The sequence below is a fragment of the Malania oleifera genome, chromosome 4 (assembly GCF_029873635.1).
Source record: "Malania oleifera isolate guangnan ecotype guangnan chromosome 4, ASM2987363v1, whole genome shotgun sequence".
Taxonomy (NCBI): domain Eukaryota; kingdom Viridiplantae; phylum Streptophyta; class Magnoliopsida; order Santalales; family Ximeniaceae; genus Malania; species Malania oleifera.
In genome coordinates, this window is record NC_080420.1 from 8,386,378 (window position 1) to 8,406,307 (window position 19,930).

The 19,930-nt window shown below is 36.5% G+C and overlaps 1 protein-coding gene across 1 annotated transcript; it reads left to right on the plus strand.

Annotated features, from left to right (window-relative positions):
• Positions 1–937: 937 nt before the first annotated feature.
• On the plus strand, positions 938–19,501 carry LOC131153604 (uncharacterized GPI-anchored protein At1g61900). Its single transcript, XM_058106021.1, has 9 exons — positions 938–1,158; positions 1,384–1,485; positions 4,566–4,745; positions 4,839–5,444; positions 6,014–6,259; positions 6,407–6,418; positions 6,806–6,964; positions 7,109–7,153; positions 18,955–19,501. The coding sequence occupies exons 1-9, from the start codon at positions 1,104–1,106 to the stop codon at positions 19,023–19,025; spliced, it is 1,476 nt and encodes a 491-aa protein (XP_057962004.1). The 5' UTR covers positions 938–1,103; the 3' UTR covers positions 19,026–19,501.
• The last annotated feature ends 429 nt before the right edge of the window (positions 19,502–19,930 follow it).

Sequence of the window (19,930 nt, forward strand, 5' to 3'; positions counted from 1 at the left end):
CGGAAAAGACCATAAGCGAAACGGTTGGTGAGGCCCAAGAGGGGGCCCAGCCCAGTGTGCGGACTGGGGCAGACGTCCTCCGCAGAAGCACGGCGCCACCGCTCCCTGTTTAAATGCACTCACCACTCACCAGCAGAAAAAAATTAAATTCGCCACTTGGATGGATTTATGTTTTTATCAACCAACAACTGCCACGTGTCCTTTTGTATCCCAAAGCCCCAAAAGCGAATTTCTTTTATATGACGAATTATTAAATATACTTATGGTTCTATTTTAAATAACGAAATCATATGCTTTAATTGGTCTTAAATAATTTTAAAACAATTTAACTTAACCATTATTAATTAAAAGTCGAGATTAGTCATTTAAAATGTATCATTGTTAAATGATTAAATCTAATAATTTATTTTTTAATATCCCTGAATTGAATTAATGAGATTATTTGATTTTATGTTAAATATTAGATAATTTTGTTAAATTTTTAAAAATTAAAAGTGTAAAATAATAGTAATCACATTAGCTAATTTTTTATACCTCACATTATTTTTATTTTAAAAAATTTATATATTAAGTATGTATAAACCAAATTGTCTTACAATCATAACTTAATGATTTAATTAAATGCTTAAAATAGAATTTAAATTAACAAATTCAACTTGATGATTTTTATAATTATGATTGATAATGTACTTTGATATTGCTATTACAAATAATTAAAGATTTAAGATTGTTATTTTTTTAGAAATCACAATTAAACAATTAAAATTTTAATTTCATTAAAAATTAATTTTAAAAATTGTATTAATTATGATAATTGAAAAAATCAGACTGTCATTAAATACTTAAAAAATTACAATTTAACGTTATTAATAATTAAAGATTATTAAATACCAGATAGTTGATAGAATAAAGCAATAATTACAAATTTACAACTGAAGCCGCTAAAACCAAAGGAACGGGCAGAAACCTCTTGAAGCCGCGCACAAAAAACCAGAGGACTTAATTACAGTACAGAGAGGAAGGTGATGTCAGGTTCATCTAACACGTGCGAAGCGCGTGAGAGGCATGGGTGGCTTGATGAGGAAGACGATCGATGAGCGTTAATGGGGGGGTCTGAGTTTTCTTGGTGGGGTCTTCTCGATGCTACAGCTATGGCCGGTACTGCTTTTTGACCCCACACACTTAAGAACCTCTCTCTCTCTCTCCCTCAAACACATTCATGGCGCTTGAACAAACAGACAGACACCCTGTCTCTCTCTCTCTCTCTCTGCTATGTCTTCCTTTTACCTCACATCCCCACCGGTTCTCTGATTCCCAAGCCTGATATTTCTTGACCAATTTTTATCCTTTTGTGTTTTTGCAAATTTTGATCTTGTTCTTCAGGCGGTTCTCTCTTTGGGAGTCAAAGAAGTGCAGGCATGAGAGAAGGGGGGGTGTCTTGTAGTCTCAATCTCACTGTTCGCGTTGTGGTTTTATTGCTTCACTGTGAGTAGCGGATGCTTCTTAGTTCACTGCTTACTGGGTGTATTCTATTTTGCTTGATCTGTGGGTTCATCAGTTGGATTGTCGTAAACTTGATTTGTTTGTATATGAAGTGACTGGGTTTGATTGATTTTGTGCTGTATTGTGGTTTCGGTGAAATGAGTTTGTCGAATTGGGCGATTGGCATGGTGTACTGGCTTGAGCTTTTCGTCCCCTTTTTGGGAGTGGGGGAAGGGTGATGGGATTTGATTTTGATTATGTGTTGTTTGTATTGGTGCATCGGCTATGTGTTCTATTGAACTTCCTTCCTCATGCATCATTGACCTGTTTTGATAAATTTCAGAATTGTTGCATTATTTTTTCTAGTTTCTTAGGTTTTATTTAGCTGGATTGTTTATGTTCGGCATAATGGGGCACAGCTCTGATTTAGGCCAGTGTTGAGGTTTTCAGTCTTCATTACAGTGTGTTCCCAGTCTTCTCGCACAGATTGGTGATAAAGGGCTTTTGATTGTGGTCAAATGGCAAGATCTTGTTTATATGCTTTTGATCCAAGTATACTATATTTGCACTTTGTATATGCTTTAATATCAATAACTGACATATTGGTTTTGGTCCAGATTCTGAATAATGGGGAAATGATAATGCAAGCCTCTCTTTGGAAAAATATCTCTTCTACAATGCTAATAGGCAACATGTAAATATGGTTTTTAATTTGTTAGAAAGGATCACCTAAGCCCTAGGATAAGGGGAAGACTGAGAAGTGTATCAGTTGAGGCAGCAAGACGACACTTGTTGATGTGTTATTTGAGAGAACTATGGCCCTAAATTGAGCACAATGTGGAAGAATATGGTGATAGTTTAAGCAACAGACCAAAAAACGCATTATACTACGCTATGTAGTCTGTGGGAAATCTAGCTTCAGCTTTATCCTGTAAAAAGCAATTTGGGTTGATATATGGTGGTGATGTATAGAGCTGGTCCCCTTGAACAACACACTTCAAATTTCAAGAAAACCGTAATGCATTTGTTTCTATGCATATTTGTCTCCTTCTTGATTTGTTTTGACTACAGTCAGCGAGATTCAATAGCATGCAGTTCCATAGGATACAGGCGAGCCTTGACCTGACAGTAATGGTGTTACACTCAAACCAAAAGAGATGTTTTAGGTTACAGAAACAGCTTCTCCAAAAGTGGAGGTAAGGCTGTATATATAATGCCCTCCGTAGACCCCCAATATGGCCTGAAAGCGTTGTGCACTGGGTGTTATGTGTATTTTTAATTGGTGTGTTGAGGAATATCTCCATTTTATATAATGTTCAGAGAAAATTTTAAAATATATTTCTTTTGGTGGTATATATTGTTATACTTTTGAATTCTAAAGAATTTGAGGAAATATTTTTGAATGTCACTTTTGTTGAACTGCCAGCCACAAGATTATGTTTAAGCGCTTCCCAAAGAGAAGAAACACGCGTATATGAACTTGCCCTGAACTACTGGCTATACTTTTGTATGGCACTTGACTGATATTTATTATTTCACTAGAAAAGTGGGTTTGGGCTTTGGCTAGAATGAAAATAAGAAATATGCAGGTGAAGAGTAAAGGAAAATGGATGAAAATGCTATAGGTGATGGCAAGGTAGCTTTATTGTGTACCTTTTTCCCCCTCACGTATTAGAGACATTTCTTATTGACCACATTTATGTGGATTGAAAGGGTCAAGCAAAACAAGTGATTTTGCAAATGTTTTCAAACATGTGCTTGTTGTTGTGGGCAAGGGGGATTTTATATTCCTGTACTATGGTAGGTGGTGTGATACTAGCTCTTTGAAGGACCAATTTCTGGATCTTTTTGATTTAGTTAAGGGCAAGGATGCTTTTCTTTAGTTCATTTTTATTCCCTATTAATGGGGATGTGGCATGGGATGTGGCTATTGCATGGTGTGCTCAAGATTAGGAACTATAGATCTTCCCTTATATCTTTCGAGTTGTATAATATGGCAATATATTTGCAGTGGGAGGAAATTGCTAGATAAAATCTGACCAAAGGAGTGTGTTTTGATGTTAGATCCTATTAGTATGCTAGCTGCTATTGTCAGGGATGATATTTTAGAGGGGATACTTCATTTGGAAGGAAATTTGGAAGACTTGGTGCTCAAAGCCTCCAATCAAGTATCACCGGTTGGCTGAGTGAGTTGTGGCCTTGGGGGAAGTTTCTTCCAAGACATACGAAAAAGTGATTGCTTTGATTCCTCTCACTGATTTTTGGGTTGTGTGGAGGGAAAGAAATAGGAGAGATGCATCTTTTGTGTGTCTTTGACATAAATGTCAAATTTATTTATTTGGTAAATAGTTTTCTAATTGATATCAAGTGTGCCTTGTCATATTCCTCTTTCTATTTCACTTGGTTGGTTAATAGGAAAATCTGCCAATCACGGCGCTGAGCCTCAGAATTTACCGTCTCTCCAAGGTGTTTGTTCCTATCTGTTCATCCATTTTCATCATATAAAATACTTCCTGACTTTTCTTTATAAGAACTTGCCCTTTTTCCCTTTTTCTTAATTATAGCCATCTGCCCTATTTAAGTTGACTGGTCATGTTTAGTTGCTAAGTCATTCACTCTTTTATTGCTTAAATCATTAGAATTGATTGAAGGGTGTTTTGAGTTGTAACTTTCATTGCAAAAAACTAGAATATAAGATTGCTTTCTTTTGATTCTGAAAGGTTCACTAAAAAGAATATTTTTATATTTTAATTTTTAAGTCTCTCATTCCTTTGACTTGTTACCAGATGAAAAATAAAAAAACTGTGGCACTGTTGAGTACAAGCTAGCTGTGCATATTATTTTATGAGTTGTAAAGGTGTTTCAAGCAGAATTAGCTTGAGCATTAATTATTGTTCCAGTGTATGTAATAATTTAGTTTTTTTTTTCTAAAAACATTTGACATCCTTTCATATTCACTAGCCCAAGTAAGCTTGAAAACACTGACCTTTTTCTGTGTAAAGCATTGCTGGGACATGTACATGTTGGATTTTCTTACAAGAAGTATACAAGTTCATAATCCATAAGACAATTGTTATTCTCAGGTCTTCATGAATGCTCTTGCAAATCAATGCATTATCTGAAAGGTTCTATAACAGTGAATATTGAGTCGGATGCCACTCTTCCTGAGATTTCCCCAAGTGGGGCTCCTCAGCCTTTTCTTCCTCTTCTTGCCCCTTCACCACTGACACCATTCACAAATAACAGTGTCCCAAAATTATCAGGTTCTTTCTCAACCTGAGCTTTGTTAGATTTTTAAAGGCATTTGGGTTGAAAGTGCAGTGACAATTTACTTGATGCGTATTTCTATGTTTCAGGACTCTGCACTTTAAACTTCACTGCAGCTGAAAGTATGATGAGCATGACATCAATTGATTGCTGGTCAGCATTTGCTCCATATCTGGCCAATGTATTGTGTTGTCCACAGTTGGAAGCCATTCTTGTTATTCTCATTGGTCAACACAGTAAAACTTCTAACTTACTTGCTTTGAATGGAACCCTTGCAAAGCCCTGCCTTTCAGATGTTGAGCAAATTCTATTGGGTCAGGGTGCCAGTAGTAATCTTCAGCAAATTTGCTCAATTCATGCATCAAACCTCACTGAAGCTACATGTCCAGTGAAAGATGTTAATGAGTTTGAGGGCATGGTTGACTCTTCTAAGCTTCTTTCTGCCTGTGAAAAGATTGATCCTGTGAAAGAATGTTGTGACCAAATTTGTCAGAGTGCCATATTAGAAGCTTCTAGAAAAATTGCATTGAAACCATATGATCTTTTGAGTGTGGATGGCTCCCATGTCTTGCCTGATCGCTCAGCTATGATTGATGATTGCAGAAGTATTGTACTACGATGGCTGGCAAGTAGACTCAGTCCTTCTCGTGCAAAGGAAGTTCTCAGGGGACTATCTAATTGCAATGTTAATAAAGGTAAACTTGGAGTAACACAAGTTCTTTTAAGTAAAATAAAAAAAAAAGCCTCTTAGTTTTCTTGTAATTAAAAAGCTATTGCTTGATAAGTGAGGATTTATTACTGCTGTGAGTTATATGATCCTTTAGATTTGATTTATGTGGTTAATAAAAAAAAAAATGGAAAAGGACATGATTGACCATTTGACAGAAAGTGTGTAAGAATTTATTGACAAGTCATGTGTATGCATGATTTGTGTGGAACTTATGGATGGTTTCAAAGAATATGATACATGCATTGAATATGGCTAGCTTTGTATATTTTGTTTTTGAAAGCTAGATTATCTAGGTCCTTAACTAGACTTACTCAATGTGGCTTATTACCTTGTGCATGAACATCATTTTTATGATGGCAATTGGCATTTGTCAAGTCTAGCTGATTTTCGTCCATTAGTCCTCCATTTATTTGTTTTTCAATTTTGGTATGCATGCTTATTATTTTAAATGAAATTTAGCCATCAGTGTGCCAGCCCTGTCAGCTGTTCTCATGGGTTTTTTCCCTTTTTGATTTTACTCCTCATTTCCTTCAGCTTGTCCTCTGCTTTTTCCCAATATTAGCCATGTCACAGTGGGATGTGGGAATGGGATAAGTAATCAGACAGCATGCTGTAATGCCATGGACAGCTATATGTCTTATTTGCAAAGACAGAGCTTCATAACCAACTTGCAAGCTTTGAATTGTGCTGCATCTCTTAGAATGAAGTTACAGAAAGAAAACATCACCAAAAATGTGTATAGCCTCTGTCACATAAGTCTCAAGGATTTCTCAGTTCAAGGCAAGTTTTCTTTCTCATGCTCCTTTAATGGGAAAAATAGGAGTGATTTTTCAATCTCATTTTGAAGCTGATGCTAATAATTTATTCCTTGGTCTTATTGCTTGCTATGTTGATTTGATATCCTGGATCCACGATTTGACCACACAGCTGCAACTGAAGGTAACATTGTTTCCCTGGAGGTTTTATTGAGCTAAAATTTTATATTTTTTCACCATCAGTGTATATATATATACATTCTTAATTGGAGAAGCTGAGTTTTATTTTATTTTATTTCCTGTTGGGGTTCGGTTTTGTTATTTTTGAACTGTATTTCACTCTTCTTGCCTGATTACAGCCTGGATGCTGCAGCGATGCACTTCTCCCTCTCTCTCTCTCTCTCTCTCTCTCCCTCTCTCTCTCTCTCTCATAGGAGGGGGGAGGTTTGTGGGATGGATTTTTCTGTCTGGATTATTTTCTTTATGATCTATATCATGTCATTGATATGCTATTTTTTTTTAATTGCATGGTACTCTTTTAATAGGAATTTATTAATTTGCACTGTTCCAGCTACTTCCGGACTAGAATCTGGATGCCTTTTGCCAAGTTTGCCTTCAGATGCGATACTTGACAAATCTTTAGGTGTCAGCTTCCTTTGCGATTTGAATGACAACATTCCAGCTCCTTGGCCCACCACATCTCAATTACCTGCTTCGACATGCAAAAAAAGTATGCAAAAATATTACTTCTATTCATTTTAATTGGTATCTCTTTTGGAAAACCTGAATAATTCATTCTTCTACTTTGAAAGTAATCTCTGAAAAATTTCATTTTCCTCATTAATAATTATGCGTCAATTTGTTTGAACTGCAGCTGTCAAAATTCCTGCGCTTCCTGCAGTAGCATCTGCTCAGAGTGGTAAGAATGTCAATTCTTTTTATGCAAACTTTATCGTTGCTTATTATGCTGTTTTTCTCTGCATCAATGCTAAAGAAAATTTGGTTTGAGTATTATTGCATTAAAGCATTTAATTACAAAATTCCTATTTGCTGTTTGTAAGAGTGTTGGGGGAATGATCAATGAATATTGTTGTGGTTGATGTCATTTAGAGATGTTAAATGTACATATGTAAAAGTAAGAAGCTGATTTGGTGATTTATTTTGTAACTGGTTTAGTGTTTGAGTAGTGCATGTTTTTTTATTAAGAATGAAAAGGTATAAATTGTAAAAAATCAAAATAAAAAAAGCCGTCCCCGGGCCATAAGGCTCCTTGCTTTGCGAGGGCAAGGGGAGGGTCATCACAGTGTACACTGCCTTACCCCTACTTTTATGTAGAGAGCACAAAAAAAAAAAAAAAAACAATTAATCGAAAATTGGAAGCACTAGATTTTAATGTTAATATAATAGAGATGGGAACCCTTGAAAAGGAAGGATGGACATAAGGATGAGTGAGGTATAACTAGCAAGCTGTGCTTGGCTGCAGGGTGGAGAATGGATTTCATTCGTACCAAAAAAAGTAGAAACACGAATACACCTTTCAGAGAATTCCAAAACTATCATATAATTAATTTTTTCCTATTAATTTTTCACCAACAGATGCAATTGGAAGAGCAAAAAGGACATATATAACAAGAATCTGCTAGTCCGCACAATGTTTTCACCATCCATCTTCAAGTAACAAAATATATCTCAAAACAATTAAACCCCAAAAAAAAAACTAGTATATTAAGGTTTTTCATTGAATTAAATATGGCGCCATTCACCATCATCTTTATCATATATGCAAATTCATGCAGTGAAAACAGCAGAAAATGAAAAATAAGAAGTTTAGTCATAAGAATTCAAAATTGAGAACCTTTATGTGTGAAAATGCAGAAGCACAAAGGCCAATGTAAAATTCCCAATAGGAACATAGCAACTTCAAATATTTCTAGAAAAGTGAGTAAATGGAAGTTCTAGCTGTCAAAGAATTTCATTTCATCATAATGCATGGCATTATAGTTTCATTGGAGGACAAGACACTGCTGAGTTCTAAACTAAGTAGATCTGCCTTACTGTTTGTGGTTATGGATGATAATTAGTTCAATTCATTAAAAATTTAAAATCCTCGCTCTGAAGGTTCCGAATGAAAAATGTCTAATTGTTTCCTTTTCCTTTATTTTCTCAGCATCCAAACAGAGCTAATAATTACTTAGGGTTCCTTGACCTGATGAAGATCAAATGTATGTGGGACTAAAGATTGAGAGAGAGAGAGAGATGTAAGAAACAAAAATTCACCTCTAGCTTCCTCAAATCAACAAAGGCAGGGAGTGGGAGAAACAATTAGAAGGTAGAGAGTGGGAATTTTCAATCTAGAACAGATCTCATGCCTTCATCTTCCATCACTGCTACCAACCAAAAGTCGGTCTGCAAAATCCCTTACTGTTTGTGGTTATGGATGATAATTAGTTCAATTCATTAAAAGTTTAAAATCCTCGCTCTGAAGGTTCCGAATGAAAAATGTCTAATTGTTTCCTTTTCCTTTATTTTCTCAGCGTCCAAACAGAGCTAATAATTACTTAGGGTTCCTTGACCCGATGAAGATCAAATATATGTGGGACTAAAGAATGAGAGAGAGATGTAAGAAACAAAAATTCACCTCTAGCTTCCTCAAATCAAGAAAGGCAGGGAGTGGGAGAAACAATTGGAAGGCAGAGAGTGGGAATTTTCAATCTAGAACAGATCTCATGCCTTCATCTTTCATCACTGCTGTAGCACAGAGTCGGGGGTTGTTTCACCCCATGTCCTCTGCTTTAAGTTGAGGGAGTTGGTGACAAGAGAGATGGAGCGAGAATTTTTTTTTTTTTTTGGGGGGGGGGGGGGGGGGAATATGAAGTGCGTACTCAGAAAGACCCATGAAATGAAAATGGCCAAACTGCTCCGAGATTCACTCTCCAACCAGGTGTGAGACTTAGTCATCAACACAACAGATGACATACTAATGTGCACTTTAACCCACTCTCATAGACATTTATGGATGCTTGAGTCAACTACTTTTGAGGTTGGCCGTTACTCATATAGCCCAAAGATATGCTTGGGCAGTCAAATCACTGACCATTTCTCTTTCTACACCAGACCTACTGATCTGAATGAAGCAGAACCCTCATAGTTTCTGCAATAGAAGGAAACAGCCAATGAACCAATCACTCTAGGACATGGGGCTTCATGGGTGGCAATATGGAACTGTTCCACATCTAGTTATGGAGTGCTTCCTGCTAAAGATTTTATTTTAAATTGGCATTCCAAGTGATATATGGGACTTCGTGAGATGTTGTAAGGCTTTAAGTTAAGAAATTCGACATAATGGAGTCTTGCCATTATATGAAGAGGGATAAGGTAAACCTCAGTTTTTGGCAAGTTTGACCAAACAGAATATGAAAATAACAATGAAAAATGATTCTCAAATTCAACTCCTGTTGCAGCAAAGTGCAACACTCTTCCAATAGATCTGTGACTGAACAACCCATTTGGGAATATATTAGTGCAACATGCACATTTCAGGCACAAAGGTAAAAACCCTAAAATCCATTCTTGAACTTTGTCGAAATTCCAAAATTCATCCCAACATGAACACAAGGCAACATAAATAGCATTACATTAAACTACTTTTCAAAAGTTAAAATAATTATGCTTTCCTAAAATAAATTATTGAAAATAAAATTTTAAAAATTAAAATTTCTTTAATCTCTTTAACGATGCTTGTAGAGCTTCCTGACTGGGCTGTTTCTCCATGAGTAATTACTGCTGTGATCATCCTCATTGACACGAAAAGGTTAAGCTTCAAACATGGATTTAACAAAAGAAGGACTTGGCAAACAGGAATAACACAAACTGGCATGCAAACCAATCTTTGGCATCCGAACTGAGGACTGAGATTGTAACTTGTAGCGTTAGTAAACCAACATTGACAGTCATGACCATCATAGATCATGTGGTGTTGAGATTGCCATAGTCTCCACAAACATATTACGAGCATGCAAGCCAATAACATAGCTATGGAGTTGGAACATAGTTCCAATAAGCATGGCTGCAGCTCATGAAGAAATACCATCTTAGTGAAATGAACCAACCTTGATGCTCATTGGATTCTAACGACGATCATAGATCATGTGGTATTGAAATTGCCATGGCCTCCACAAGAACACATCACAAAAGCATGCAAATCACTAACATAGCTATGGAGTAGGAACATAATCCCCTAAGCAGTAAGCACTGAGTCCATGACAAAGCCTGAATCCATGACAAAGCCTGAAGAAACACTGTTCTGAAACCCAGTGTAGGCCCAAAATGGCTGTGTTCCAAGCTGGCTAACAACATGATGAGAGGTTACACTTATTCAACTTCATTGCCCGCAAAATTATGCACTGATTTCTGAACTCTCATAAATTGTTGACCTAGCATGATAGAAGAGCTCATATAGTTTAGGAGATGTCTTGGGCAAATCTTCCTTGAAACCAAATGGATAAGATTTGATCCTGTTTGGTTAAGAATTCAAAAACGAGTTTCTGTATTGTTGTTTCTGAAAATGAAAACAAGGGATTGTATTGTGTATTTTTGTATGCTCAAGAATATGTATGGTTCGTTGTTTTTTGAACTGTTCTCGAAAATGAAAACAATGGAACTGCATTTGGTTAAGGTTGACCTACATGACAATTTGTTAATAAAATAATAATAATACAAATTATCACTATCATTATTATTATTGAAAAATGGGTAATACCCAATACTCATGCCTTCATTCCATTCGAGAAGCTGTATCCAAAACATGGGAAACACCTTAAAATCATTTCCTAAAACCTCAAGTGTTTTCTTAGATAAGTTTTTGAAAAGGGTGTTCTGAAAACAACACCAAATGCAAAGTTTGTGCATTCTTTGTATACAGCATTTCCGGATACAAAAAAAACTGTATCCAAAACCTTAACAAAACAGGCCCTAAACTCTGCAAACTTGGACCATGAGTTCTTTTTGTTATTTGATTCCTTCTTACTTCTATCTAGCTTCAGTGGCTCATAGATGTAGCCACCTTTTTTCTGCTCAAGTTCCTCTCACATTTAGATGCTTCTTATTATGATGTTGGCATAAGAATGGCCTTTCTTGCCACATTCATAACACACTAACCATTGCTTATCAAGTTATAAGTCTTCTTTGCCTCAACTGGCTTAGTCTAAACATGAGTAGTCACTGGTTTGGGAACAACATGCTCCGTTCTTTTCTCCCAACTGTCCATGTAGGCTCCTCCTTATTGTTGCCGTAACATGCAGCTTGGTCAACAGAATCAAAATTCTGACTCTTTAGCTTTGTCTGGATCACGTATCTTAGCCCATGAATACAATAGATAACTTCTTGTTGACGTGCACTCTCAAGTGACATCTAAGAGTTCATGAGACTTGCATGTATGTCTCCACAAATATGTCCTTCCCTCATTAAATGGGGGAGTGATGTAGGACAAGAAGCAAGACCTTGATCCTTGTTGCAGAATAATTAAGAAGAATTGGGTCAGGGGATTGTTTGGTTTAGTTAGTAGTTAATTGTGTGTTAAGTTTAATGAGTGTAGGATTATGTGTATTTGGGGGCTTGTTTGTAATATTTGTGTATTTTAGAAGTATATTTGTAATTTAATGTAGGTTTAGGGGTATATGTGTAAGTTCATGTGTTAGAGGCTTTCTTATAAATAGTGTGTGAAAGCCATGTTTTAGGTGGCGATTGATGGATTCAAATTGAATTGAACATGTGATTTCCCCCCTTGTATCTCCTCCATCTCTTTCCTCGTCTTTTTCTTCACTTCTTCCTCCCCCATCATTGTTCTATTCTGTCTTCCCTTTCCCCACTTATCTTTATCTTTCTCTATTCTGCCATTCTGTCTGTTCCTAATCCCCTGCTGCCCAGCTGCCTCTGTCTTCTTCTTCTTCTTCTTCATCTTCTTCTTCGTTTTCTTCTTCTTCTATTCTGCTTCCTCTTCTCTTCTCTTCTCTTCACCTGTTCTTCTAATTCCCTCCCATAATTCTCCAAAATTTATCTCTGATTTCTGAATTCCAGTCACCACCCTACATTAAAATCAATAAAAATCCCAGAAAGCAGAGGCACTGTTCATATGTAACTTCTCAAAAAATTACAGCCATGCCCTTTGGTTTCAAACATCACTTTCCAAACACCATCCTACAACACCACTCATCCCATTAAAAACAAAACCCCTGGAAACCCTTCCCCTGGAATTTCATCACCATCCAACCATGTGCGGTCCCACGCGCCACCACTAGGTTACCCGGCCATTGACCCCTTCAAAACCTAGCATTGTGGATTTATTTTGACACTCAGCAAGCTCCACCAGGCTTACCAGCCGCGGATCTGCTAGCAGCCGGAGTTTCATTGCTGGAGATGCCTTGAGGTGGTGCACACGCCCATGCACTGGCGAGTGGAGAATTGCAAGAATCTTGAGAAATTGCTCCAGCCACGATATTTTTGGTTTCTTATGTGATATATTGATCTGGCAGCATGATATTTTGCATGTGGGCTTGATATTTTATAAGCAATTGCAATAATTTGCTTAGAAAAGCGAAAAATTTTGCTGCCAACATAAAAAATCAGCTTTTATTGCTGCAATTTGTCAATTTTCTAAGTGAATTTTGTTTCATTGCTATGTGATACTCAAGATTAAAGTTGACTTGAAGATAGTTCTTGAAAATTGAGAGCCAAACTTGTGGTTTTACATGAATAGATTGTGAATTGTGACCAAATTGTGTTAAGTAATTTTGGTGATATATTGTTGCAATTATATATGTATAAAACCAACAATATGGTGACAAATTATTGGAAAAAGGAATGACATTTATCATACCTTGGGTACAATTTCAAGTTCTTTCACACCTTTCTCAATGTGGAGAGAATGTTTGAAAAATCATCATTGATGGAAGATGTCCCATGAATGTGGTTTCCATAAATGGGGTCACTTGTGTCCAACTTCATCCGGAACCTCACCCAGAGCCTTACGAGATATCTTGGGTTGAAAGCTCTAGTTTACATGTTTGTGAAAGATGTTTGGTTCCTATCCAAATGGGTGAATATTTTGCTTATGTTTGGTGTGATATCAATATATTATACCCATGAATATTGGACATGCAACTCCTTGGTCCACCTTGGTTAGATGATTTGGGTGTGACTCAAGGATTTGAGAACACATATGTCTTCCACTATAATTGTAAGAAGATTATTTTGAAGCCCACTCAACCAACCAATCAAGAAAAAGAATCTGCCAGAACTACTCAACTTGAAGACACTGCAAGCAAGGAAATAAATGTGTTTGAAGATGTACAAAGTCTTTTTTAGTTCTTCTATTGTTGAGTTTGTAATTCCTGATGTGTTTACTGATCCTAAGTCTCAATTCAAGTCTATGATGCTGCCAAAGGATCATTGTTTCTTTTATCACTCAAGTGCTAGCTTTTGAAGAGTCCAAGTTTGCTTCTTATTTCTAACCCTCCAACATTTCGAAACTTGAGGCCAAATTTTTGCTCTAACTGGGGGAGATTTGATGTAGGACAAGAAGCAAGACCTTAGGAAAGATCCTTGTTGGAGAATAATTAAGAAGAATTGGGTGAAGGGATTGTTGGGTTTAATTTGTAGTTAATTTTTATGCTCAGTTTAATTAGGATGGGTTCTGCGTATTTGAGGCTTGTTTGTAATATTTGCGTATATTAGGGGTATGTTTGTAATTTGTAGTTTTAGGGGTATATGTGTAATTTCATGTGTTAGAGGCTTCCTTATAAATAGTGTGTAAAAGCCATGTTGTAGGTGCTTGTTGACGAATTAGACAAATTGAATGTGTGATTTTCCCCCTTGGATCTCCTCTCTCCTCTCTTGCTTCTTCTTTCCTTCTTTTCTCCTACATTCTCTTAGGCTGTAGATCCTTGCTGTTATCCTACATCATGGAGCATAGTCTAGAACACTCTTGTGCATATTTAACAAGCACAAACTTGTTATTCATCACTTCTTTCATCGTATTCCTACCTATTATTAGTCCCTCCAAATAGTTCCTTTGTTCGGACCTTGACATTGTTCTATAAATTGCCGCTGGCATATACTTAAGACAGGTGATAACTAGATTTATCTTGCCTTCAACACCAACAACCTAAAACCCATATGGATAGAAATTTTTCTCTTGTTGGTTGAGCCAATGATACAACCCAATCAATTCCCCTTCCCAAGTAAATTCAAGAAAAGCCATCCTTCTGTTGTAATTTGGTCCATAGGCATGCTGGATATTACTTGAAAGGTCTAGAGTGAGCTCATTAATGACAATGCAGAACAAGCAGTAGTACATGTGCATCTGTGATGACAATCCTATTTCCTTCACCAACATATCTCAGAGGGACATGACATTGTTCAATTGTTTGCTAAGATGTGCTATTGCCCTCCCACTCTTGCCCCTTGCTAAATTTCTCCATCGTGGCATGTGTCATAGTGCCTTAGTTCACAACACACAAACTTGACACTGTGTGGCACCAAGTGACACTTGGTTAAGCCAATGTTACACACAAACAATGGTCAGTTAATTCGCGCAAGTGTATAGAAATTCAATTAAACACATAGGGCAACAAGTATTACAGGAGCAGCACCTCCCAACATTTCTTTTATTCAAAGACAAGGATATACATTCTAACATGTGCAGGAAAACACACACAACTCGTCCATCCCATGCCCCCTGCAACCCACATGTTAATTTAATACACGGTATACACCTCCAAGGCTCCAACTACCTAGGGTTTGTAGTTGACAAACCCAACTGCCTAGATTGTGCTTTATGCTTACACGTAAATGGATAAGAACATGCCTAGATGCCCACCACAAATTTACCCACTAACCAAGCTTGTTTGCTAGCCATGAAAGGATAAATTGCCAGTTTGGTCAACATGTCTACTTTGAGAACAATTGACATTGACATTGTACACTCCCCATGAGTCAACTTTGGTGTCCAGCATGGTTTCTTCTTAACCATGACTTGTCTATGTCCCATCTGCAACAAAATGTCACAGAGACACTTGATTTAACCATGTTAACTCATCCAACCATGTTAACCGAAACTTGCCACTGTAAGCAACGTTGTCAAGGACAATGGCTCTAACCATGTCTATCCCTGACCATGTCAAGTAGGTAACTTCTCTATTCTGTGCTCCCCCTACAGCAATATAGTTTAACCAACCAACAATTGTCAAGACAACACATGATTTGCCATCTCAAGTTGTTGCCTTGGCATATGGTTTGCCCCTCCCCTGTGCTTGGCAATGTCAACCTACTTAAGGGTCTAAAAAACCATCCCATGATTTGTTTCTCAAATAGCCACAGAGTTGTGTCCTGTTCTCATGTAGCTTCAGCTTTTGATAAACCTTTCCACTTTATCAGATAATGGGTTCTCTGATTCTTCTTACTTTGTCCCTCAGTTCTATGATCAAGGCATGGTTTTAGCTAACAGCTGTGATTGTTACGTATCGCCATTACGTGATGGTTTTTGGGGTTCCCAATACCGTTACACACTGCAAAATTGATGGGAAGAAAAATCATAATTGTAGCATCTGTTGCGGATTGTAACCGTTACGTAAACGCCACAACTGCTTAGTAAGCCTTAGCATCTTCCTAGATCCCCATTTCCACCAATTTCCTACCACATTCCATTCCACAAACCAAACATCACATAATTTTATCAATCACCCCATTAAATATCTCCTTTTGAGTCTTGGTTAATATGCCAATAAGCCTAGTATCTTCCTAGATCCCGACAAACAACAACAACAAACCAAGCTTTTAGTCCTACTAGGTGGGATCGGCTACATGAATCCTTTTTCTCCAATTTATGTGATAATAGACAATTTCTTTTGACAAATTCTGGGTTGTTAAATCCTTACTATCTCACTCCAAGTTAATTTAGGTCTACCCTTACCCCTTCTATAGCCCCTCATAGTAACTAATTTATTCTTTTTCATTGGAGCACTATGTGACCTACATTGCAAGTGCCCAAGCCATTTAAGTCATCCCTCCCTTATCTTACCTTCTATAGGAGCTATGCCTAACTTACTGCGAATGTGTTCATTGTTTAATTTATCTTTTGACGTTATACCACGTATCCATCTTAGCATTTTCATCGCGGCAACTTTTACTTTTTAAATATGTCGTTTCCTAGTGGCCCAGCATTCTGATCCATATAGCATAGTTAGTCTTACAATCGTAAATTGCCCTTTTAATTTTAAGGTATTGTTTGGGAGTATGAATTTCATACCGTGACTTTGGATTTAGGTGGATTTGGATAAATTTCAATATAATTTTATACTACATTTTATCCCAATCCAATACAACTCCAAATCTAAAGTTTCTCTAAACATAGGGGTAAGGATATTTTACGATCATACAACACAATTGAAGTACTTCTCCATTTTACCCAACTTGCTTTAACTCTATGCATAACGTCTTCTTCAATTTCTCCTTTAGCTTGCATAATAGATCCAAAGTATCGATCTACTGGTGCTATTGATTTCTTCATCATTAAGTTTAACTTTACCTCCTATATTCCTCTTACTTTGACTGAAATTGCATTTCATATATTCTGTCTTATTTATACTTATTTTAAAGCTTCTAGATTCTAAAACTTCTCTCCATAATGCTAACTTAGATTCTACTCCACTCCTTTATTTCATCAATCAAGACAATAGTATTTGCAAACAACATACACCATGGAACCTCATTTTGGGTGCTTTTAATTAGTTCATCTATCACTAAAGCAAAAAGATAAGGGCTCAAAGTGGATTCTTGATGTATACTTATTGTGATTGGAAATTTTCTAGTCTCTTCACCTATAGTCCTAACATTAGTCATTACTCCATCATACATATCTTTAATGACATTTGTATACCTACTATGTGCACCCTTTTCTATAACTCACCATAGAACTTCCCTAGGTACCCTATCATAGAACGATAATGGCATGTGAGCACTAAATGGGTAAGCTGATTTGCCAAAATTTTCCTTCAGTTAGATTGAATCCTTCATTAGCTCTTTCCTGATATTGTGACAGGCCTTTGAATCTGGTTTCAGAATGTAAGGGTGTACTCGATTTTGATTGGTTCGACCTTGGCTAAAACACCGAACTGAAATTTGTGGTTCATAATTATTACAAATCGATACCGAACCGGAAACTGTTGATTCAGCTATTAGACGAACTGTATTTTAAGGTTTAATAACCAAATTTTACAATATATAACTTCTTTTTTTTAAGACTCCATTGCTCACTGAACAGTTTTTTTTTTGGGGGCGGGGTGCTGCTGGGATTTTATAAGGGAGAGGATTCCACCGTCTTTCATGCTGCTGATGTGGGACATTCTCAACTCACAGAATGGACAGCACGCTTGCTCACTGCCTGTTAGTGCTGTAGCTGTTCCTACTGTCCCACTTCGTTTAGAGAAGTGGATGTTCCAATCTTCCTTCTTTACAGAAGGAGGCTTTCATCACCATTCAAAGAGCACGTTCAGCCAGAAAGGGGCTGTTGTTCTCAATTCCCTGTCATTCTAATTTGTCATAAGCCTTGTCCATGCCCAAAGCAGCCCATCTTTCCTTTCCCGTTTTATTTTTCTTAAAAAGATGAGTCGTTTCATACTCTAATAAAATGTTATTTGAAATCATCCCCACTTTAAAAAAGCACCGTTATTCTCATAAATAATGTCATTCGAAATTATGCTTATACCTGTTTGCCAGAGCTTTTGATGCAATCTTATATATGACATTACACGGGCTAATCAGTAAGATAATTAAATTCCTTGGACACTTCTTTTTCGAATTAAGGTGTTTCAGCATCTATTAGTATATTTTGGTGCTTCTATGCCCCTGATCTAAAATGTAGCTTCCTTGAGTATAAATCTAATATATTAATATGAGACTTTATGAATCCTAAATATTATGTAGAGATGCCGTATATTTTAAGTTATTTTATCAATTAAAATGTGTGTAAATAAAATTAAAAAAAAAACTGGATTTTTAAATATTAAAAAAAAAAAAAAAATGTAAGATGACTTTGTGGGTCTTTGAGCTAATCAGCGTGCCAATGTAAAAGGGCATCATTTTTTGTGGGTTCACAACTTCAACTTGTACTGGTAACCTTTATTGCTATAAATGATCAACTTGGGAACCTCGAAATTAAAAATCAAACTAGCCTCTGAAAGTAAGCCTATGCTAGCTTAGCTATAGTAGCTACCTAGCTACCCACACACACACACACACACACATATATATATATATAAAGCTAAGAATGAAGACTTTAAATTAAATTCTGACCCTAACTATTATCTTTTGTTGAAAGATAATTGGGCCGGGGGCAAGGGATTATTTTTTTTGAAAACATGAATACAGCAAAATTAACTATAATCTTTTGTCCAGTCATGGCTTTGATTTCTATACGTTCTAAACATGGTTTTGGTTAGCGGGTGATTATATGTACTCACTGAATTGATCCTCCTCTAGGCAAGGGATCCCATTGCTGAAAATAGAAGGGCATACCCCAATGCCTTGTGAGGTCTGCAAACTTGCGCCTCCTTTTTCAAGATTTTATTGCCTTCGGTGGAATGAAGGCTAGTTACGAATTGTAATGCATATAATAGTAATAACTGATAATATCCATATTTGACAATACATTCTCATGTTTTGCAGGTCTTTATAATGGGGACATGTTGTTTTCAGTGCTCTTCACTTCCTCGACAGCACTCCTAATGCTCCTGTAGTACTGCTAATTTAAACCACTATTGCTCCTTCAGTTTTGGAAAGATGCTTCTCTACACATGGATGATCATAAGTCCTAGTAGAATAGGATATTTCGATGATCGAGGATTATACGAAGAAGGATTAATCATATCCTCAAGATCACATCAGTGGAGATGGCTTTGTGCTGGGAAAATCTGAGGCGGGTTCATGCTTTTGTTCTGGATGATATTAATTCACGATTCTTGAAGATGATTCTTCCACCCTTGTGCAATAAAGTTTTGTAAAGAGAAACTTTTAGAAAAATGAGCTCGTGTTGTAATTATTACCGTGTAGTTTGTTATGTAAATTTGGAGTGCAGAGCAGACTGGTTTGTGTAAACCTTCTTCTTCTTCTCATCTTAATGACTTTCACATATTTTCCCCAATGTTTCCAACTTGTACAAGCACTCAAAGACTAATTATATATGTCAACTTCTGAGATAAATGCTTCCTCTAAACGTTAGTTGTATTGATGGTTTATGGTTATGTTCTTGATCTGATACCCTGCATGCCCATACTTTTGAATGGTACAATGATATTCAAACATTAATCAAGCAAAGAATTTTTGTCTATTCATTTTATTAATTTACCTTTCCTTTAAATATTGTTCGAACTTATGATCATTGGGTATCCAATCACAATCACAAGACTTCTCTCACCTTGAGAATCTTAAGATGAACATTATCATGCCTTTTTCGGGTTCCATTGCTGAATTAATTATTTAGGATTTGTTTTTTGTCTTTCATTCAATTCAAGTTGCTCACAATTAAGAACCTCAAAACTATATCAAAGAGCCACTTAAACATGCTAATTGTCAACATATTCAAAGTTTAAGCCTATAGGGGCACATATGCACAAATAATCCAAGTCATACACTAACCATCATT

Bases quoted from the DNA above. Each gene is read 5' to 3' on its own strand.
- LOC131153604 (XM_058106021.1), top strand. From the start codon at position 1,104: ATGGGGGGGTCTGAGTTTTCTTGGTGGGGTCTTCTCGATGCTACAGCT. The intron at 1,486-4,565 runs GTGAGTAGCGGA...TGTTATTCTCAG, and splicing joins TGTGGTTTTATTGCTTCACT to GTCTTCATGAATGCTCTTGC. The intron at 6,965-7,108 runs GTATGCAAAAAT...TTTGAACTGCAG, and splicing joins TGCTTCGACATGCAAAAAAA to CTGTCAAAATTCCTGCGCTT.